This window comes from Pseudochaenichthys georgianus, chromosome 17 (genome assembly GCF_902827115.2).
Source record: "Pseudochaenichthys georgianus chromosome 17, fPseGeo1.2, whole genome shotgun sequence".
NCBI classification, from domain to species: Eukaryota; Metazoa; Chordata; class Actinopteri; order Perciformes; family Channichthyidae; genus Pseudochaenichthys; species Pseudochaenichthys georgianus.
This window is the reverse complement of record NC_047519.1, coordinates 25,360,100-25,384,034: the sequence shown is the minus strand read 5'-3', so window position 1 is coordinate 25,384,034 and position 23,935 is coordinate 25,360,100. Positions and strand designations below refer to the sequence as shown.

The 23,935-nt window shown below is 40.5% G+C and overlaps 1 protein-coding gene across 1 annotated transcript; it reads left to right on the top strand.

The window, feature by feature from the left end:
* The first annotated feature begins 16,495 nt into the window (after positions 1-16,495).
* Positions 16,496-20,388, top strand: glula (glutamate-ammonia ligase (glutamine synthase) a). The gene is made up of 7 exons (XM_034105417.2): positions 16,496-16,621; positions 17,281-17,468; positions 17,560-17,721; positions 18,604-18,750; positions 18,831-18,958; positions 19,062-19,261; positions 19,369-20,388. Exons 2-7 carry the CDS (start codon positions 17,303-17,305, stop codon positions 19,679-19,681), a joined length of 1,116 nt encoding a protein of 371 aa, XP_033961308.1. The 5' UTR covers positions 16,496-16,621; positions 17,281-17,302; the 3' UTR covers positions 19,682-20,388.
* Positions 20,389-23,935: the final 3,547 nt, after the last annotated feature.

Genomic DNA, 23,935 nt, shown 5'->3' with positions numbered 1-23,935 from the left:
CCATTCTTTGCATAAATGCAGTCTAACAGTATTAAGTATTCATGCGTGTTGGGGAAGGTGGTGCCTGTCCTTCAGGGTAAGTGTCAGGCCTGCGTGCGGCACAAGAAAAGCCCCGGGGAGAGGAGAACATTAGGATCCATCAGCCTGACAGACAAATCATTCTCTCATGTAAACATAAATATGAGGGTATGTTTCCACCGCCATCCCACTATCTGTTGCTAGGCTACCTTGCATTAAGCAGTGTAGCTGTCCCTGTTCATTTTGCTCCAGGGATTCCAGCAATACCATCATATAACCTGCTGAGTCTTAATGAGAAGGCCTGCTCATATGAGTGGATATGAACATGGTGAGATGTGAAATGTATTCAAAACACAGGAATTCAGCTGTCTGTCAGCGTCATAGCGGCATGGAAATGTTTATGAATTTGAAGTGTTTTGGAAAAAGAAGCTTTGAGGGAAATATTTCTCTGCCTCTGCACAAACACACCTGACATAAGAAAAGGTCACAATGGATCAGCACATACACACACACACACACACACACACACACACACACACACACACACACACACACACACACACACTGATGCTTCCACAGTTGCTTAGACACACATTCACACACACACACACACACACACACACACACACACACACACACACACACACACACACACACACACACACACACACACACACACACACACACACACACACACACACACACACACACACACACACACACACACACACACACACACACACACACACACACACACACACACACACACACACACACAAAATAAACAATATGTGACGCTGAGCTCCATAAAGGTCATTTGTTGTTGAGGAATCACTGATCCCCACGAGCATTAACAAAGTCAATTAACAATTCTCCCACAAAGAGGAAAGGAACCCATCTCCCATAAAAATAGAGCGCCGAGTGTCGTCCAAGCACCCCCACAATTATAACAACTCTGCGTCCGCCAGATAATTATGTGAGCCATAAATGGGGAGAGAAAGACAGTAGAAGGCAATGGTCACTGAGAAGAAAGAGAAGGAAGATGAGGGGAAGCAGCGCCAACAGCTGGTTTGAATAGATTGTGTGTGGGATGAATTAAAAAGTTGAACCTTTCCCTGGCCGTATTCAGATGTCTGCCACTGGGTGATTAATCATGGCCGTCAGGACCTGTAATCCCTTTCAGTGGGAAACAAATGCAGCCACTGTCCTCTCTTCTCCAATGCGCCCAGGGCCCAGGGCCACCAGCCCGCCTGCCTGGTCACAATACCTGAACCGCAGAGAGGGCACCCTGGGGAGCGGGGATGTGTGGACACACTGTAATCTGCTCCAAACATGATGGGAAGAACAAAAAAGCTGGATTTCAACAAAATTGTATGGCACCCTTTATTGGTTTTGTAACATCCTTTTTGTATCTCGCAGTCAATAGTTGAGGCAGGTGGCACGGCGGCACGTCCAACGCAAATGGAACAGCTATGAAAAAACAAACATGCCTTCGGGGACCTAAAGAAGGCTGTGAATGGCTTTAGATGACAGAGGAGTTATTTTTTCTCTGACTGATATCAGACCTCTCCTGCTTGCAGCTGCTTTAGTCACTGAACTTCAAGTCACGTTCCAACACGGTGGTAAACAGCTGATCTAGTTTAGAAAAGACAGTGAGAAAGTCAAGAGCCAGCAACATTCAGAGCCCGGGAGAAGAAAGTGTGTCATCAGCATAAAAATAGAAGCCCTCTAACGAATTCCTAATCATATCCCCCATTTCCTCGAGGGGCTATGCTAAGGAGGTTAAAACACCAGCCGGTAGATGAGAATATGTGGCGCATTAGCTCTGGAGATTAATTCTTGGCATTCCAAAGGTTTTCACTCTTATTGATTGTTAAATTCCCCATTATCTCCTCAGAACCACAAAACATGACTATTCTCTGTGCAGCCATGTGTCCTTTCTGCAAATGTTAAAAGCTCAATAATGGGGAGTAATTTCTCCTTAATGTCTAACACTAGTGAGGATATCAGGGATGCTCTGTGCCTACTTTGTCAATCAATCAAGGGGGAATAATATCCTAAAAGCAAAATGCACTACTTACACATCAAAGACAGTGAAGAAAGCATCAATCTTGACTTAAGCTTGACTGAATCAAGTAATGCCTGTGTGGCTTTTATGAGTGAATAAATCGAATGCCCTTCAAAAGGGCGCCCCCGTACTGATTCTAATGGTGTATATGGCCTTGCAGTGATCACCCAAAAAAAACGTAGTATTAAAAAATCCTTTGTATCCAACAAAAGGCAAATGTCAGTGTTCCCACTGAGTGAAAGAGTGCTTTTATATGTGTGAAAGGTTGTGAGGGTAGTAATTCAGCGCGGCCGCAGAAGGTGGTGTGTGTTGGCAACACGGCAGGCTGTGGAGAATGAGCCACGGCCAGCCGTTTCCAGAGCCTTTGTGTGTCTCTGTTTGACCAGGCGTCTCCTGGTCCACAGGAGCACAGCTTCAACACATGGAGCAAAGGAACAAAGCAGCCATTATCAGCCCTATCTCATCCCCACCCTGCCTCGACTCACTGACACCCAGGGACAAACAGTGGCAGGGCCCGGCCGCTCAGCTTTGCTGGGGGACTCTAAAGCGGACACTGAAGCGGACTGGGAGGTCCATTAAACACATAGGCGACACCTTAGCTGTAGACAAACATCAACACAATAGCATGCGGCGCTGGTTGCCACGGAGATGGGGGAAAACAGAGTACAGCGCCAGCGGTGACAAAGAAAGGGAGGGGTCAGGCATCGTGGGCCACTGGCAACTGAAAAGCCTCTGCGAAACACACAACACCCTTTCTTACTTTGTGTCACAAACACTGTATACCTTAAGCATCCATTCAGTAACACGTGAAGATTTACCGACAAGTAATCTGCATACAGGATCTCTGCAACGCAAAGTTTATGCTAATGAGAATAGAGTTTCCCAACAAAGGACTGAAGCATATGTGCAGTTTAAATTAGTCTACTCTTATACTAAATGCTCTGTATCAGTATTTACTCCTGTTAGATAATAAACATTGCAAATTCCTTGAGTGAGTTTAAACATGCCATGCTTGGTAGCAGCTCCTTTTTAAGACATAGACACAGTGGTTGAAAACACTACATATGTTTCCATATATGTTGATGAAGTAATAACCCTCAGTTTATCATTCAATATATGTAGAATACAATCCAAATGTGGGACAAATATCTTATTTTTGTTATTTCATTCTTGATAAATGTAAGGATTAGAAACGGACTCAAGAGATAAACTTAAAACTAAGTAAAGACACAACAAGAAAAAAGGGAACGACTACTTTACATGAAGTAAATTAAGTGTTTGCAATGGAGGCTTAGTGAAGTGTAGACGTTTTAAATTCTCAGGCTAAACCTTGAATTCCATAAAATAGCTAAAGAAGTACTCTGTCAAAATGTTTAAAACAAGCCTGTTTTCTTAAGTTGACACTTTGGAAAATCCTGGCTTTCATTGGACAGTGAGAAAGGGCTGCACTATCAATCTGTTAACAGAAGCTGTGTTTGTTTATTAATGATGTATGTCTCATGTCTGCTCTCAGTTTGTTAGAACTACAATAAAGTTCAATGTGTGGCATAGACTCCGGTTCAAATTTTGCATGTAAATTGTGAAAGTACAACTGAGTGTGAAGTGAGTGAGATGAGAGAAATTATCAAAGCTTTAGTAAAGAAAATGAGTGTGCATACATAAACACAAAGAACAGTTTACCTGTTTTTGTCACTTGGCTGTCAATTTAAATATAAATTCAAATCACTGAATTACAAGACCTGCTATTCTCACAAACCAAAGTAAACCATGTTAATTATCTATTTAAATGGATGTCATTTATATTAGTGTAATGTTCTTGATGCTGACACATTTGCACCTGAACAGTTGTATGTTGGGTTTGTTGCCCTGTCTGCAGATTCCATGCTGGAAGAAAATATTATAATTTGTGTGCTACAGTCGAGTACTCGATGCCTTAGTCTAGAAATGCCAATCATGATATCCATAACTCATAAAGTATTTACAAATAAATGGAACTGAGTTTTGCCTTTAGATGATGATTCCAAGTGTAAATGAAATTCAAAAGCGGAGTGGGCCAGATTAAATTGGACAAGTAAGCTGAGGTAGCAAAACGCTGGAATTTATAGAGAGGGCATTGTGGAAATTGGAGTTTCCTGTTTTGATTTCGTTTTCATTCAGCACAAACTGCATGTGGTGATACATAGTGCTTTTCTGCATCACAAGAGTTTGCTGTTCAAGCCTGCTTTCTGTCTATTGTTTCACTTACGACTAGCGAATAAAACCAGTCGATACAATCATCCCCTCTGCCCTCTGAATCTGACAGCATGTCTGCTAAACACTTCAAGTGTACTACGAGAAGTAAGTCAGTTTCTCTTTCGCTTTCCTTCCCTCTCCTCTCTTCCTGTGCTGCTGTTGTGCATAGCTCTTCCTCCTCTCCACCTGCCTGAGCTGCTGTGGCCTTGTCTGAATCCTCTGAATTCCCACTCCACTGCAGTGTATCCGCCTGGAAACACCACAGATGCCAGCACTTGGTAAGTTGCAAAAAAAAACAAGGAAAGTGATCGGATGAAGATGTCAGTTATGGCAAATAGAACTCTGTCACACTCCTATAACATCTCTGTCACTGATTATCAGACCGGAGAGTCGAACACACACACACACACACACACACACACACACACACACACACACACACACACACACACACACACACACACACACACACACACACACACACACACACACACACACACACACACACACACACACACACACACACACACACACACACACACACACACACACACACACACACACACACACACACACACACACACACACACAATGTTGGGCTGATAAACAGAAGCACGAGAAGAGCTCTAATAACACTGAAGTAACTAGATGACACAGATGTGGAAACTAAATATACACAATGAAGAGCCCTGAAAAATACTCGGCACTGAACAAAAAATGTTTAAAACAAGGCAACCGCAAAGTCCTTTGTAGTTTTCCCAACTTTAGGTGTCGTGTTAGATCACTGTCAGGCTCATGATGGACAGTTTTATTTATTTTTTAAAAAGGATAAAATTTTTTTAGCAAAAACAGAGATATCATCTTTTCTACTGCAGGCTTTATTCTATCTTGTCAAAACATGATGCCTACTTTACCCACAGAGTCGTTGGAGATTTGGGCGGTTGGTAAAACAACCTAAATAACAATAAAAAACAAAGTCCGTTCTATGTGTGTTCAGCGAAGCATTTCCATTTATTTTCCAATCAATGTAGCTAGCACTAGCTCTAAAAGGCGCCAGATGAAATCAAACGCTCATTTGCATATTCGTGCCATCGGGATTTACAAAAGCTTAGCGGTTGCAGTAAGAGAGAGACCCCTTGTGGTTGAGCCGTATTAGGAATAAATTATAATATAATACATATAAAAATATATCTTGGTCATTTCTTAATGAAAAGTAACTTAATCTGTCACTTTTTGGAGTTAGAGTTTACCAAATTATTCAAGTAAACCTCCAGTTGGCAGGAATGGTACATTCTTGCTGGTAGTTTCTAAGCTCTGAGAAAACACAGAGAGCGATTTGGTTGACTTACAATACAACTTGGAAACATTAGAGTGAAACAGTTGAAAATGTGTCTGATGCTCTTTTGTTAAGCTTTTGTTATACTACTTCTATGGTGTAACAGGCGGTACTAACACTTGTTGAAACTCATTTACTTTTATTCTGAAAATAAGATGTGATTCAAGTAAAGTCTAGTTCATCTATAATGAAAGAAGAAAATAAAATGGCTGAAATATGCTGAAAGAAAGATGCCCTGTTGGCTTTCTGAAATCTGTTGAAAAACCTTCACTGGTTAATACCCCAAATCACATAATATGCACATTTTAACTTGTTGATTAGGTTATTCATCAAGAGTGACAAGATGTATTATTAAGAGAAAAAGGCCCAGGTTTTTGTGTTACGTTGCTGCCAGGAGACCAGAGTGCTTTGTGAAAACAACCTGAGGACCTAGCATTGATTTCATATCTAATTTATTTCCTTGTAGACAGGGGTTTGAGTAAAGGGAGGGTCTTAAGCACTTGGGTTGTTTTTCTTGAGTCCTCCAGGGTGGGAGGAAAGGATCACGGGGTGAGGAGTCAAGGGGAGGACAATGTGACTGATTGAGCTGAGGCATTAGGTCAGCGTCGGGAAGCTGAATCAAACCCAAGCAAGACCCTCCTCACAACTAACTATGATCAAATACATCATCCGGCTCTGTCAACACATGTGTCCAGCTGGACGCTATATGACTTCCACATGTTCCTATGAGCTGGGCTACACAGCAACACACATTAGAGGCCTTATCAGCACGCAGCTCAAAGCAGAGCCCTGACAAAAGCAGCGTTACAGCGGAATAATGGATGCATGAAATCAATCAGTGAGTTTCAAAAGGTCATAATGTGCAAAGAAACCATATCATCTCTAAAATGGTCCACAAAGAGAAATGCAACAACAGGACATTAATTGGAAACGGGTGAACACGACTTGTTTTAAAATTCAAAACGTGTGTGCTTTTTACATTAGCCAGATAATTAATGTGCTGCAATCATCACTAGTCACTATTGGGATGAGAATTAATCTACACAATAGCTCCATTTCAAAGAAAATGTATCACAAAGTACATGTTTCTTTTCAGTATTCTTCCAACATTCGTCCACGGTACTTTCAATACAGAATTCAATTATGCGGAACACCTGAACAAACAATATCTCACAGCCAATTATTCAGCGCCTTGGAGACCATTGGCAAACAAATTAGCAATGTTAATGTGAGAGAGTCTTGATATTTTTGGCTGTGTGTGCTTACAAAGGCAGCAGCACTGCTCCCCCGCTCTATAGCTTTTCGGGCTATTGTTAACTGATAAATTAAACAGATTTGACTTGATTTGAGAACAAAAAGGAAATTTCAGATGTCAGTCTGCTCCTCTTCCTCAGATAGGAGTCATCTTCAAACTGTGATTGCAGCATTCATAATTTTTCAGAAGCTTCTAGACTATAAAGAATAATGTTTTTGACACCAGACAGCCGTATTTCAGGTTCAGTCTGAGCAGTGCTACTCTGCTTGACATTTCAGCTTCCAGACAGAACAATGAAAAACTACCATGAGATATCTTGGCAAGGCTATTGCCCTGTGTATTGATTGGGCAAAGGCCCAACATCCCCTCACTAAAAAGAGATTAAAATATCAGACTTGTCTAAGACATTTATGGAGTCTGTGACCTCAGCCAACGCTAAAGTGGAGTACATACATCATAGTCCATCTCTGTGAGCTGCACTGAGTCTTGAGTAGCACTGACAGAGAGAGAGAAGAGAGGCTGAGCATTCAACTGCACCTCCATGGGCTGATGCGGAACAGATTAGGCTCCAAACTGTAGGTGTAAATCAACTAAGTTGTTGTTTCATTAAAAATTCACACCACGTTGTTGCATGTTAATGTTTAACACTGTGAGCTGTTGTCTGGGATGCTTCTTTTTTTTTTGGTTAAAATGGATGAGATGGATTCTGTGGGAAAGGCAGGGAGACAAAAGCGTGAAAGATGTGTGTATCCATTCACAGCTCCAAAGGACCTTCATTACAGAGCAAGCAGGTCCTGTCAACGTCTTTTCATTACATGGTCCCATATATCCACCCCTGGTGTCCAAACGGTCCGCTCTGTCGCTTGTCAAGAAAAGGCACTCTCGGGGAAAGTCCTCCTATCTCCCCGATCCCCTTCACCACGCCTGATTCCAGACTGTGAGGCGGGAGAGGCCAGGCAGAAAGGGAGGAATCGTGTTTGCCATCAACAGCTCAAGAGAGTAGCATGGCAGCAAGATTGATGACACCCTCCCCGAAAGTAACAAAAGAACTCCTGTGCACGAGGGCCCGCTTATGAGGCTTGATAGAGTTGTCATCCTCTTAATAAACATCTCTGATATGTCAGCGGCAGTGGCAGCAGGGACTACACCATGTTCACCCACCAAGCCATGGGCAGGACCACCTACTGGCACCACAGCACACACATCCGCGGGCAATCTCTCCACATGGAGCCCCTGTGGGCGTTAGCAGGACGATTACTGGAGAAGAATAAATAAACGCTAAACTATTCCTGTCTCTTAAAATCATTGTTGTGCAAGACAGACTCAAGGTAAATTATGCAATAACATCTGTGGAAATAATTCACATTCATCGTGATTTTGTTGGGGAGTGAGTTTATCTGTGAGACACAAAGCAAGTGCCATTTTTACCTCAGTCAAGGAGGTTAGGTTTTGAACTCAGTTTGCATGTCTGTCAGCAGAATTACAGGAAAACTACAAACTCAATTTTCATGAAACTGGATGGTAGGTTGTTGTTTGGTCAAAGGAAGAGACCATTACATTTTGGAGCGGTTAAAAATAACAGGGAGGTTGAATAAATTATGTTTCACTTTCATTAACGTTGCTATATTTTGGTGCATTCGTGTCGTTTGGGAAAAATCCCAAAAATGAGTTCCTCACCGAAAAATAATTCATGTGTACATTATCTACGGTCGAACGACATGGAAACAGATATTAACGTGTTGCTTTGAGCCATTGATCACAACATATCTACTTTATGGTGTCCACCTTGTTTCCACATCAGGTCTTGAACCACATGTACAGCAAAATCTTTCCAACTCAGGATAAAGGGCTATCCTAGTAGAACATTAATGCACCATTGGCCTTGGGAAAGGTCTGTGCTCTGAGTGCAAATCTAGTGTTGTCGTTCAGTTTGACAGAAAAAAACAAGTGGAATTTTTGCATCTTGTACTTTTTGAATATGGGAGAACAGGGTCAGCTTAAGCACACATTAAAAAGGGGGACTGTAGATTTTCACAGAGAGGCTGTTGTATGCTCACAATGTTTATAAAACCCACAATATTCTGAGCAGTAAAACAAAAGAGTACTGCTACTTCAGTTCATCAAAAGAACCACCAGGATACTAGCAATCACAATAACTAATGTCTGTGGTGACTGACAAGCCAGCAAAAACAAACAAAAACCATAAAAAATCAAGCAGTTGTAAAATAAATAAGTTAAAAGCAATAATAAATCTTGCCAATATTATTAATGTACATTTTCTTGGGATATCAGCTACTATAATATAGCATTACTGTATACTACCATTGCTTTTTATAAGGTTGTTTCACAGTAGCATGAATTCTGTGTTTTAATTTAAAGAAGAAAAACTAAATAAAAAGGCAGCACATTTTATCAGGAATATGAGAGACGAGGATGACAAACACACAAATTCATGCCAAGAAAATGGACCCAAAAATCGTTTTATATAGTCTGCCACTTACAATATTCACTTATTTTTCACCAGAAATGTTGTTGTCTCTGTCACGATTCAATCTGCAGCACTCTCCCCACATGCTGTATAATACCTAGTTAAAGCCAGCAGGGTGTGAAATGGTATTTGGAAGTAAATGAAACTGACTATGAAACAGTGGAGTTGGGAGATATTGCCATGTCAAGATGACAGACAAGTCCTGGAATGGAGCAAAAAAGTTATTATCCCAAAGAAGAGCAAGGCTGGATTAAATATAACCCATGATGTCTCACGCCGCTCTGCCTTCATCCTCGCAGACACCGGAGATAGAATTCATACAAAAAACAGGCAAAAGGCAAAAATCCCAGCTGCAGCCCAGACTCCTGCTGATTTTCATTTGAACAATCAATATTCATGCTGCCGTGCCAATAAGTGTTATTGCAAAGTGTTTGGTTATTGATGCTCCATATAAAGTGTTTTGAAGGAGCTTTAGAGGAACACAATCCCTCGAGGCTCCTCCTGGCCTGATTTAGAGCTGAACCGATGAGTCACAGAGGACATGCTGGGCATTGAAATAGCGACAAGTATGTTGTCGGCCTTATTAATTTTTAAGGTAGAGTGTTGTCCTGTGGTTTATTAGAGAACATGATGATTAATGACAGCAAGGGAACGTAGGGGTTAGAGCCTAACTGTTATAAGGTTGAGCGGGGTGAAGGCATATGAGGCTTGGCGCGGTTATTCATCAACCTGTGCTGAGTGACAAGCTCTAAATCAGTTTCAAAGTCTGTAGAGAACATGAGTTTTACTTCAAATCCATTTGCTGAGAATTTGCAATCAAAGAACACAGCTCCATTGGAAGAGTCAAGGTGAACATCATCCTTTGTTTGTACCTCGGACTGCAACAATCTTTCCAACACATTATATTGATATCACTGCTAAAAATAGCCCCCCTGCACCCTGCCCTCTCTTTAGTTTCATCTATGGAGACCCTCGATTAGAGCTTGACAAACCAGTTAGCATTTAATCACACAAGATAAGACATGTAATAGTACTTATCAAAGTGAAGTTTAATATCACCTTTATAATCAATGAATTACCCTAAATCCGTTAAAGAAACATTTACAGGTTAAAGGTGAAAATACCACTTCAGTACCTCAATGGTTGATTAAAATAAACCATAAGTCCTAAATTGGTAGCTGCTGCCCTCTGCTGGAACATCAAGTGATTCTCCAAAACAAAGAGAGCTTTGTTGACAGGCATGTTTTAATCGTTGTCATGTGTATCCTCTATTAATAGCTCTGAAGTGAAAATGATCTTTACTATTAGCGAGTGTCTGATTTCACAACATATTAAGAATGCAGTATTTTTGTTGAACACTTAGATGATGACCATCACAGCACCCAACAAGTGGATCTGCTAAAACTATTAAAACAACAGGTACTTCTCACACAAAATAAACTAGTGTTTCATTTTATCTATCAGTCAATTAACTACCAATTTTGTATATTGCACTGCATTTCTTTGTCATTTAATAAAGCTTTCAATTGATTGTTTTTTGCTAAATGAACATTCAAACTGTAAATACAGATTTTAATATCTCACCTTAGGAGGCCTAGCAGTATAATAAAATATAATAATAATGAAACAATGTGATGTCAGTTTTTTATCTTGTTCCAAATTGTAAACTCATTTAATAAAGAAACTGTAAATAATGTGGATGGGTTGCATCACAGTCAATACCTGTTCTGCATCATCAAGTCTGATACTAAACAGGTGGATTGCAGCACTGCATCCATAGGTAAAAAGCACTAAAATAATTAGTGTGTTTTTGGGACATTGATTAAAAAAGTAAGATTCGTTAAAAATATCAGATTTTCAATAAAAAATTATTGTTGCCAAAAAAGGTATGCTTATGATATTTAGGCAATTGCCATGGAATATCTAAAAAATGCTATCAGTTCAATTCATCTTTAACTCTGTATATTGTGCATTTTGTCTTCAAATGCACAAAACTGGTGGAAAAAGTGTCTGTTATAGTGTGTATTAGGCGCCGCTAAAAAGTAGCCTTCTGCGTCATTCTAGCGTCAAAAGAGATGTTTGTGCTCCCTGACCTGGTAGAAAGTCTCTCTCTTATGAAGTCGCTCGTTTGTTTATCTGCTTTGGGATAATAAGTATGATGAAGAGAGACGTGGGACACATTCATGAGATGTACACACAGTAAAACTTCTTCTAGTCACTTGTATTAAACTTGTTAGTTGTATTATGACATGACAAGTGTCATCATATTAAAGTGATAAGACATTAACCGACAGTCACATCAGATTCCCACAGTATCAGCAAGTCGACACGATGCACTGATTTATCGTGGTCTAAATGTCTACAGCACTGTACACAAAATAACCCTGACTTTCAGATGTATTTCAGAATTCAAAAATATAACGATAAGTGTCTCAGATTTATAATAATGATGATTGGTTACATACAGTAAAAAACAAATCATCCTGTAAATGTCATATTTATGTAAGCTACCACTATTCAAACAATAAGTTCTCTAAATAATTGCAATTACTAAATGTTGGGGAAACCAATAACTATGTATTTTATTAAGTTTGTATTATTACATTACATGTCACTTGTTAGACGCTTTTATCCTAAGCGACTTACATACTCAATACTGTGGGCAATCCCCACAGGAGCAATTTGGGTTGAAGTGTCTCAGGGACACAACGGCATGCTGACTGCAGTGGGGTTTGAACCTGTGACCCCCTGATCCGAACACAAATGCACAACCCACTACACCACACGCCTCCTCCTTGTATGAATCGTAGGATACCCTTTAGTCTTTTTGTTATATTATTTAGTTTGAGCTAGTTGTATTGACAGTAGTTCTGCTTCCTGATGCAGACAAAGTGAAGGTCTTAGCCTTGTAAAAAATAATGTCATTTGTTAGAGATCGCCAACGATATGTCAGTCAGACAAAACATTGGGATCAAATAATCTGTGAGTATGTGTCCTTATTAGTATTAGTTGATTATCTTGCGAAAAATAGCCCAGATACAAGATTGATGTCAGGGACTGTGTTTCACTATTTTGGACTATGGAGCACAAATGTCAATGTATAATTAGATTTTACCTTAAAATTAAATTTTACAGTGGACGGGTGAAAAAAATTACCAGATAAATCTCTGGTAATAAATGTAAAGACTATACCATTCTTTGAAAAATAACCCAGGATTTATCAAAATAAAGAAACAAGAACCCAACCCCTCTTTTTCGGAAGTTCCTATCCTCATATTTTACTACCATTCTTTAGTTTCTATTGCTCTTTGTCTGCCATAGATAGCGATATATAAGTATATATGTATTGCACATTCTTACTTGTGTTTATATACATATTTCATTTTATTAATCCTGTATTAAATGTAATTTTTAGATTACTCTTTTTTTTTAATGCAAGTTGCAGCTACTATGGCAATTTCTTGATATCTGAACACGTTTTGGTTTCAGAATCTATCCATCTCCATGATAACTGAGCAAACTCTCACAACTCTGAGATGTGGTAAAAAGCCCTAAGCAGTTTGAGGAACATTTTCATTAAAAAAATCTTTGTTTCATATGTGTACTATGTGGCATTTATAAATATTTGAAAATTATACTTATCAATACCATGACTGACTCCAGATATACTGCTTTGTGAAAACTTAATGAAAAATAAACATCAGTATTTTCCCCCAAAATATGTTTTCAAATGAAAGCTGAAGCCTCAGGTCTTTATCGTTTTGGTCTTACTTTGGTCTTGACTCCTTAGGTCCTCCAGAGTAGATAGAAGTCTGTTGGTGTTGTTGTTATTGCCACAGCAATCATGATACAGTGCCGCCTCCTCCTCCTCCTCCTCCTCCTCCTCTTCCTCCTCTTCATCTGCTGCTCTGGAGGTCTGAGTGCAGGTGGTGCTGTCCATCCACTGAACTGCAAGACAAAACAATATCAGAAGGTTGTTCATGATCATTTTTATGATGTATAATGTACAACAACAACAACAACAATATGTAACACTAAAAATCAATAAGGCAGAATATAAATGAAACAAGATGAAAATCCAGATCCAAATCGTAATCAATGATAAAATGTAAAATGCATGAATCGTATACAAAAATAGAACTTAAAATGGTCAGTATAAACACAGAATAAATGCAAGACTAAATTAAGTATTGCACAGTTGAAGTATTGCACATTATTACATTATGTTACAAAGCTTTTGTCATCGGTGTATCAGAGGGGGCCAGAATGTACGAGCCCCCTAGGGGACATGGAGAAGAAAAAGAAAAAAATTGAAAAGAAAAAATATGTTTTGCGAGATCTCGCAAAACCCCGTTGCAGTTTGCAGACGGTCCCTAAGCACTCCTCGAACTGTTCTGATAAAAACGACTCTGTAGCTCGTTGTCTACCTTACTATGATTGTAAAGTCATGTTGTTTTTATTTTTATAACGTTGTGTTCATGAGTTATTGATCCCCGAAATTCGAATCTGTCAATAACTCAGCTCAGAGGGACGTGCATGTCCCCTCGCTCTGAGTGTTCTCTTGAGGTGTCTTCACTTATGTGAAACCCTTTATATATATATATATATATATATATATATAGTCTATGTGTGAAACCCGTGCCTATTGCCAAGCACTGATGTTATATATTTAAGGCCAAGCTCAAAGTAAAATCGATGAACCATTGTTGTGATTTCTGTGTTGCCGTAGCAGCCGAACTGACCAGGAAGTACAGCTAAATGAAAAGTTTTGCGAGATCTCGCAAAACATTTATTTTTTTCAAATAATTTTTTTTTTCTTCTCCATGTCCCTAGGGGGCTCCGTAAGAACTAGCCCAAACAAGAAACGTTAAAAGGGACACAGTCGACCTGGATACTAAAGCAATAAAATGTCATTCTGTGTCATAGATGGGAGAGTCTGTAAATATGAATACTAACATTTTGTTGCTGAATTCACTTGGCACACTTTGTCCACTTTGAATCCAGGGCACAACATTGCCAGAGGGCTGCAGGCTGATAAGCTACATGTTTGTGGTTCATTTCTTCCTACAATGATTCAAAGCAACACATACACTGCAAAAACCCTGTTTTCCAGAGCCTGCTGCAGAGCTTTAATAATAATAATAATTTCAATTTATATAGCGAAGGACGCTATACAATGGAAAGTAACAAAACAAAAAAGTAATAAGTAATACGCTTTGGTGGAGACATCCTCTTTCTTTAGAAGTGGGATCAAATACATGTCCAGCTTCTGCCACAGTCCCAGAAGGTGGGGAAGCTATTTTAGCCTGCAGTCAGGCCATTAGCCGACAATCATTAGGAGTTTTTCTACACTGTCTCCCCCCAAATTGTCCAGGGTAACTACAACTAAAGACTTGTTCATCCTTGTCTCAATTCAGCACCACCTTTACTTACAGTTCAAAGCCAGCTTAATGCCACAAGGTCAGTTGGCATCTTGAAGATTAAGGCCTGAGGCGACGTCTCCATGCTCTTTGGCCCTGGGAACATTTCACGTTGCTTTGCAGCCGCAGAAGGTATCCAAAAGGGCCGAGTTTTGTCAACTACATCAATGTCCATGCCAGCTGATATGATGTAACTAAGCATGCATATAGGAAAACTAACTATTATTTAATTATTGATTAAATATTAGCCTTTGAAATGTCAGGAAAATTGTGGAAAATGACTATCTCATATTCTCAAAGACCAATATAATATGTTTTGATGAATATGATTCATTGACGCATTAGAGTGTTATCAAAGCTGGTAAAGGTGCAGCATGTCTGAATACTATGCTGCAGGGTAGCTTGTGAATTTACTACAGCTTCCAAGTGTAACATCATTAATCTGCGATATAACTAAGGGTAGGCTATTGAACAAATGTAGTGAAGTAAAAGTACACTATTTACCTCTGAATTGTAGTGGGGTAGATGAACCAAGTTGCAAAATGTAAATACTCAAGTAAAGTACAAGTCCTTCAACATCTCGAGTAAATCTACTTTGTTACTTTACACCACGGAATTTGGTTGAAATGTACCTTATTGAAGCAGTAGCTAAAACCAACCATGACAAAATAACAATTGTATGTATAAATAATCCTTGCTAAAAATGTATGCTACTAGCCTAGCATTAGCAGAGTGACGTTAGATAGTTGTTCCCGCCGTCTGCCTCACAAGGCTTTTGGAGTTTGTCTACATCCTAAAGGTAATGCACAGGCTGAACGTCTACACATTGGAAACATTGCTTAATACCTTAAAACGCTTAATAAATCTGCTGAGTGTGATGTTTATATTCAGGAACATAGTCATTTGAGCTACAAACAATGACATTAATTTACAGTGGAGCGTATTTGTTTTCCTCATCAATTTCCTCTCAGTGTGACACATTAAGAAGGCCTTTCAAAACTGTTGAAAAGCCTTCTTAATCTGTCATTCATTATTTTGCATCCAAACTGTATGAGAACATGCTTGGGAACATGAAAGACCCAAATTAAGCATCACACTCATTTCAACCAGAGGAGGAGAAATCAACCCATTTTGCATTGTTACAGATTATTTTAAGTATTATTCCCGTTTACGCATGATTTGGTCACGTGTGCATTCAGGACAAAACCGGAGTGTACCGGACGATATTTCTTAGTGGGATTACATAACCTTTCCCATTTAAACCAGTTCTCCCATGCAGTACCTGTCTCCCCCCACAGGGTGGCGTCTGGCACCGTGAACTATCTGAATGTTTTATTCTGAGGTTGTTCTTACATGTTGTTCCACACGGTTGATTCTGTCTCCAATAGTGACGCACGTTTTCCATCGCAGCATAGTTCATACTTTAAATATAATTCCTTACATCGTTCTTACATGAAAATACAAGGATGCACACACATAATAGTGAGTGGAGGAGCATGCACTTGCAGCAGCAGCAGCAGCAGTAGCAGCATGCGGCTGATCTCCTGCTAGAGGGCGTAGCGTTTCGGTGTGCCGCCTATCCAATGACTGGGCTGCATGTGCCTTCACTCAGCCTTGGAGTAAACACGCTGCCGCCTCCTCAACCAATCAAATAGACGACGTACCAGTTCCTGCTCTTATAAATGTGCAGGGATCACCGACACTTGATACCGGAGAATGAGAGAGAAACTAGCGAGATATCACACGACAAGACATTGGACCTCTAAGTCCTCTAGTTTTTATTTCGATTTCCTCGTTGTTCCAGGTAATATAACTTCTTTCCTCTGTGTGTTCTACTTTCTCTGTGGTGCTCAAACTCAGCGTGTAGGCCTACTCAGTGTAGCCTACCAGACTTTTCATTGTTACAGTTTTAAGACATTGATCTTACCAAGCATGGGTATCTACTAGTTATCTCCAGTGGATTCAGTGTTTGATTTAGTTTAGGATGGTATATGTAAAAGTCTTATGTTTATATTGTTTTTTAGTGTAAGTGATGCTGGATACCAACGAGGGAGCCTATGATGTAATGTTGTCTCACCGTGGCAGCCAACTATAGTAACCATGACTACTATAAATATTGGCAACAGGATGTACAGTAAATGTACATTTGTGGCCGAATGTACATTTGTGTTTGATGCCTTGTAATTACATTTTCCACGAGGCATCCTTTGTGAGCTTTCCTCATTAAATCCAATCGTAATGGTCATGGACATGCGGAGGCAAGTTCTCTTTGTTTCCAAACTAGAGAGGGGGGAAAATACTGGAAATGTGGCTTCTTTTGACATCCTCGGTGTGTTTTTCGTCCCTCCTCCTTTCTGGAAGAGGAGACAATGGTGGTGTGTTTGTTTTTCTGCGCCCAGTTACGCAACATGTGATCCAGAGCTCACCTAGGTCTCACACCGGCTCTCCTCTTCTTATCCTCAGGTGTGTTATAGAAGGAAATAAGATGGCTACGTCCTCAAGCGCCACGTTGAGTAAAACTGTGAAGCAGCAGTACATGGAGCTCCCTCAGGGGGATAAAGTCCAGGCCATGTACATATGGATTGATGGAACAGGAGAGGGGCTCCGCTGCAAAACCAGGACTCTGGATTTTGAGCCAAAAAGCTTTGAAGGTAAGCAACACCCTCAATCTTCCATAAACTGTCAACAAATACATATGATTAAGTCCTTCATAATATAACTCATCTGTGCCTTTTCTTGTAGATTTACCCGAGTGGAACTTCGATGGCTCCAGCACCTCCCAGGCTGAGGGCTCCAACAGCGACATGTGTCTGATGCCTGCTGCCATGTTCCGGGATCCATTCCGTAAAGACCCCAACAAGCTGGTGCTCTGTGACGTGCTCAAGTACAACCGCAAACCTGCAGGTAACAAGAGTGAAACTCAGGGTCTCTAAAGTTTGAATGAATGGGATATTTTGCAACAGAGTAAAGAAAATATAAACTCTTTTAAAATGATGGTTCCCTCTACAAATTAAATTTAAATTGATAGTAAAATATGCTGTAACTTTAGCAGTCTGACTACAAAGTGTGCGGGACAATACTTTATAAGGATAGAAAAAAGTACACTTGGATCGAGGTGACTTATATATCTTTATTTTAATATATTGGCTTAAACCAGCATGTAATCTGAACTGAATAGGTCTGCCCTCAAACTATTCAAATATTAAGAGATTTAGCCTGACGTTATTGCTTTCCTTAGGAGGGGGGAGCACACAGTTGCATGCTTTGACACAAATTTGCATATGCATGCACTCATTTATTATGTGCATACAAACTGCTGTAGGCATTTTTTTAAAAGTAATGGACGGATACTTAAAAGAATCCCTAAATAGAGAGAGAGGACTAACTATAAACGTATTTTAATGTTTTTATTTTCTAAGCAAAAGCTTTATTCATGGGTTATGTACATTAACATGATACACAGCTTCTTTGTCAGAATGACGAACAGATGCTAGTGTAGTAAAAATCCACAATTAAATCAGCAATCTTAAAAAAGTTTTGCAGTATTTTTGTGGATACTTTTATTAACCTTTTTAGGCATTAATATTCTGGAGATGTCATTGTTTTTTCAGCCAAGATCATATTTAATAAATACTGAAGCAAATCAGTAATTGTTGCCTACCTTCCAAAGGACTATTTGTATAACTTGCCTTGCTATTTAAACAGCAAAACTGGTCTTGATCCGGGAAACTTTATTGTACTGTACCGCTGTCAGTCTCCTAATCCGAGTTTATTTCTTTCTTGCAGAAACCAACCTTCGTATCACATGCAAAAAGATAATGGAGATGGTGGAGGACCAAATTCCCTGGTTTGGCATGGAGCAGGAGTACACTATTCTGGGCACAGACGGACATCCTTTTGGCTGGCCATCTAATGGTTTCCCTGGACCACAAGGTAAGCAGCCAGTTTGGAGAGTTTGTGCATAGAAACATGAATTTGTCTGGATGTTTTGTTAATAATGAATGCATTTACAGGTCCTTACTACTGTGGTGTTGGAGCTGACAAAGCCTATGGCAGAGATGTAGTGGAAGCCCATTACAGAGCTTGTCTGTATGCTGGAGTCGACATCTGTGGCACAAATGCAGAAGTGATGCCTGCTCAGGTAAAAATGATAAAAGCTTAATCCACGTTTTGCCTTTGCTCATGTGTTTATGAATAACATTAACTTAATAATGCATCATTTTTAATAATCTGTTTGTGTTCAGTGGGAGTTCCAGGTTGGACCTTGTGAAGGCATCAACATGGGGGATCATCTCTGGGTGGCGCGCTTCATCCTGCACCGTGTCTGTGAAGACTTTGGCGTTGTTGCCTCATTTGACCCCAAGCCCATCCCCGGCAACTGGAACGGTGCTGGCTGCCATACAAACTTTAGCACAAAAGAGATGAGGGAAGAAGGTGGATTAAAGTGAGTGTCAAAAGCGTCATGAAAGTTGACTTTAACCGCTCTGCTTATCTAAACATTTTTTCACATGAATGAATTTCTGATGGGAATTTTGTCGTTTCTGCTTTCAGAGCTATTGAAGAATCCATTGAGAAGCTTGGGAAGAGGCACAGCTATCACATCCGTGCCTATGATCCCAAAGGGGGTCTCGACAACGCCCGCCGTCTCACCGGCCACCATGAAACCTCCAACATCCACGAGTTCTCCGCAGGCGTGGCCAACCGTGGCGCCAGCATCCGCATTCCTCGCATGGTCGGCCAGGAGAAGAAGGGCTACTTCGAGGACCGCCGTCCATCTGCCAACTGCGACCCGTACGGAGTGACCGAGGCTCTGATCCGCACCTGTTTGTTGAGCGAGGAGGGAGACGAACCTGCGGAATACTAAACCCACAACTCAGTGACTCACTTCCACTGCCCTCCCTGACATTATCTTTTCTTTAAACTAGTACTGTATTTTTTTCTCCCGCTGAAAATTTAACTTTCATGTAATGGCTAAAAGTTGGCTGGTCAACTTAAAATATGACAAGGTAATGATGTCCTTGGTAGTTATGCGCTGGTAATGGCAAGGTATGCCTTTCCCCTGTCTTTAAAAGGGATTGGCTTTTGTAACACTGTTTTCTAGCCCATGTCATATCTTTCCCTTTCTGTTTCTTGGTGACTAAAATGAACTAAAAAGCACATTGACACTGAAGAGTAGCGCTGCGAAACTGGATAGCATGTGTAACTAAAAGAATCTGAGCTCATGTACTGTTAATATATGTTGACCTGCCTTTTCAAGTATCCAGTCTTACATGTTACTAATTCTTTGATTTATGAAGTGTCTATTTTTAAATGGCAATGTTTTGATGTCTTCAGATTTTGACACACTGGGTCAACTTGTAAGGTACACTTTGTAGATGTCTGTAGACTCTGTACCCAGACGTTTGTTGTTCAAATGTGGTGGATCTGTCCATAATGCCATTTGTAGATTTCCTCAAGGAGTTTTATCCTTTTGTTAACTGAGATATTGTAATGCACCTGATTTGGTAAAACATCATGTTTACTGGACCTGGTGTTTTTATTGAAACATTTAAAACTTTTATTTTATCACAACATGGCTCTGTGACTCTTGACTAAAAGGTAACGTTTGCCAAATACTTCACTTTACAAGCAATGGAGAAGAGCAATACCACTGATAAATCTAATGCTGCAGCTAGCAGCTTGTTTGCTTGGAAAAAAAGACTAGAAACAGGGAATCAACACATTCCTCCAGCGAGAGCCAGGCTAGTTGTTTCCCAGTTTAATGCTAAACTGGAGATCAAAGCTTAGGAATCTGAAGCTCCAAGCTTTTTAAACACAAGATTTAATAATTGAGCAGACATCCTATAAAACTCTGGGTAGTTTTCACCCTAATTTAATGTAACGGCAAATGTGTAATTGGCCGCATGGAACAGTTGTAGCTGGTTTCTAGTCTAATGCCCAGACTTGAAAAAGCTGTTTAACCATCTGGTGATATACATTTCCTGCTGGCAGTAAACAATAACTCGGTAAAACACCTAAAGGTAACTTAAGTAAAGCCTTTTCGCTTGCCAAATGTTCTGAAGTGTCAGTCAGGCTCATATATTGGCAGGAGCTCAACAGCAGCTTTGTTCTTGCTGGTGTTTGGGAGCCTGTGGGCCGGAGCTGTAAACTGGTGTACTCACGAGACATTCACTGGAAAAACGTGATGTGTCATAAACTACACAGCCCCTCTGACCATTGTGGAGAACAAACCTTTACCTGTCTGGATCCTGTTATTAACCAAACAAACCACATAAGCAAGTTGATATGGCAAAAACACATTTATTTTAAGTTTAGTTACAGCTGAATGGGACCTTGATTTAGGGGTCAATGTCCACAAAAAAATAGGGTGTCAAGACAGAATATATGTAAAATTACATTTCTGACTCATGCAAATACAGGGAAAATTTAACTAACATTATTCAAACATTTCCTAGACAAAGAGCATCTTAGCAGATCCTAAACATACTGTAAGCTCTGTGACCAAGATTAGCAGATATTTGTGCCAGATCAGCTTTATTTAAGTTAAGGAGATGGAGTCAGAATGTCAAAAATAAAACCATAGTAAAGGGATTCTTTGTTACCCTACTGACAGAAAGGTGAGGCTATTCCACCGCACTTCACAAGAACGCATCCTCATTTCACGGGACATAAACATTTGCTTCTGGTGTTCTACCCACACTCGGGGGAAGGGCAACCAAAGGTTTGCTCTGAGACCTTTCCCCTACATCCCGTCTGCCTCACAACCGCACGTTATTCAGCTCCTGATTGGCTTTGCCGGGAACCTGTTGACCAATCATAAAGTTAAGGGCAGGTTTAATCTTGTTTCAGATGATGTTGGCTGGCCTGAAGCCAACACATGTACTCTAACTTTGTTTTTGTCTGGGTGTTTTGCTTCATCAGCCAAAAATCTGAAACCTCACCACCCCTTAAACTTTGTGTGTCCTCCAGGTTCATCACGTTTGTTTGAGTTTGAATCAAGCACCATCATAGCAATGCTTTTATACTTTAAATTGAATACACTTCCAAATCAATCAATGACTACCAAGGGCAAATCTGCAATCTCACTAACTCCCGCTATACACCAAAAACACACTGCTTTACAGCCCAGTATTCCCAGGAAAACTACCTGTTTTCCCAGTGGCTAAAAGGGACATGTTATTTTCCTCAAACTATCCACTCATCCCATCTGTGCATATACTTGTTTGTGTCTCAATGACCATGTGGATAGTCAAAACATAACCAAAGGCATCCCGTTCTCCCTTTAACAGATGTTCCCATCTAGATATCTGACAGAAAACTGTATGGATCTTTTGTGTTGTGCTCTTACACTCAAGTGTTAAATGCCATAGCAGGATGTGTTGAATTTATAATGACATTCACTCAGTCTCATCGTTTCAACTCTCCTCCACTTCCTCGCTTCGAAGCTCAATCAGGGGGGCTTCAATTTGCATGCACCTTCCGCCTGGGAAGCTCAAACGACGGGGAGACACCGGACAAAGGATGGAGAGGGATGCTGCCCTGTTGCTATGACGACCACCGGAATGTGCAGGCTGGTTCTTGTGGGAGAAAAAAAACCTCATGTTATGTAAGGAGCGGAAAAAAATTAAATGGGGTCTAATAAATAGAGCTGCCCAATAAACCCCCTGGCCAAACACAACGTTAAGATGCTATTCAGTCTGCATGCACTCACACTATGGCACTGTGCAAAAATGCCCTCTAACTTTGTACAATCGTATACATGTAATTAAAAATAATGACTGATGTTTTGGTAATCTGATGTAAAAATAGCACACCAAGCTGCAAGAAAAGCAACAAGGAACATCTAACGCTTTTAAAGGTTGCGGCTTTTCTGTCAGTACATGTACAGTTGTATGAGTCTCTTCACTCGTGCTGCGTTGTGTAACAAATCATACTAGTTCAAAGCAGTACTGGCTCTTCTTGCTGCAATGTGCAACAGGGAAGGGATATCTGCATTAAGGCCATGTGTTGGTAAAGATGAGGGAATAATGTAATGTGCAAAACAGCTTCAAATTATGTTTTCTTGTGAAAAATACCATCCATCCATCCATCCATCTTCTCCCGCTTATCCGTGGTCGGGTCGCGGGGGTAGCAGTTCCAGCAGAGAGCCCCAAACTTTCTTTTCCCTGGCGACATCAACCAGCTCTGACTGGGGGATCCCAGGCCAGCGAAGAGATATAATCCCTCCACCTGGTCCTAGGTCTACCCCTTGGTCTCTTCCCAGCTGGACGTGCCTGGAACACCTCCCTAGGGAGGCGCCCAGGTGGCATCCTAACTAGGTGCCCGAACCACCTCAACTGGCTGTGAAACATTGTGAAAAATACTGCATAGGAAAACAAGAGATAGAGATAGAGAGTATATGTCAGTGGAGGACAAGTTGTTTTATGGCTTATTAATCGGCAAGAAGCATGCATAAAGATCAAAAGACAACAGGATGAGTTTGCGTATATCTGAAGTTTTTGAGTTTTGAATTAGCAATAGGGACAAACATGAGCTGTTTTTTTCCATTTCATCATAACCACATCTTTTTTTTATAGAACAATCTTTTCTTGCACATTCCTCTCCCACACATGAACAAAATATTCACTCTCACATGCATTTACACACAAAGGGCAGCTGCTCACACATGCTCACGTTAGCCCCCGTAACACATGTGCTACCACAGCACTGTCTACAGGGGCAGAGGATAAGAAGCAGCTGCATGTTTACATCCACGCTGCATTTACACATTCTCAGTTTGGGGTTTTGCACTGATGTTGTGCCCTGACTCGAGGTGTCCTGATTGGCTGAGCACTCTGGTGTGATTGGGCTGATGCTAGATCCTTCAACAGCCACTGAGGCTTACCTGCGCCGTGATTGGTCACGCTATTACAGATGACACAGTGACACACTTTTGAGTACTGCTGCAGTGCAGATCTGCCATTGTGTTTTTTTTCACACAGCACAGATAGTCAGAACTGATTAACGTGTTATTGGCGGTGTAACAGGAAGAATTGTCTGGGGTTAAGCATCTGCTCAGATATACAATATATAACCCGGAATAATGTTTTAAGCATTCAGACTTATAACCCCTGGCATA

Coding starts and splice junctions, on each gene's coding strand:
- glula (XM_034105417.2), top strand. CDS start 17,303: ATGGCTACGTCCTCAAGCGCCACGTTGAGTAAAACTGTGAAGCAGCAG. Junction 18,751..18,830: donor TGGTTTCCCTGGACCACAAG/GTAAGCAGCCAG, acceptor ATGCATTTACAG/GTCCTTACTACTGTGGTGTT. Junction 18,959..19,061: donor CAGAAGTGATGCCTGCTCAG/GTAAAAATGATA, acceptor GTTTGTGTTCAG/TGGGAGTTCCAGGTTGGACC.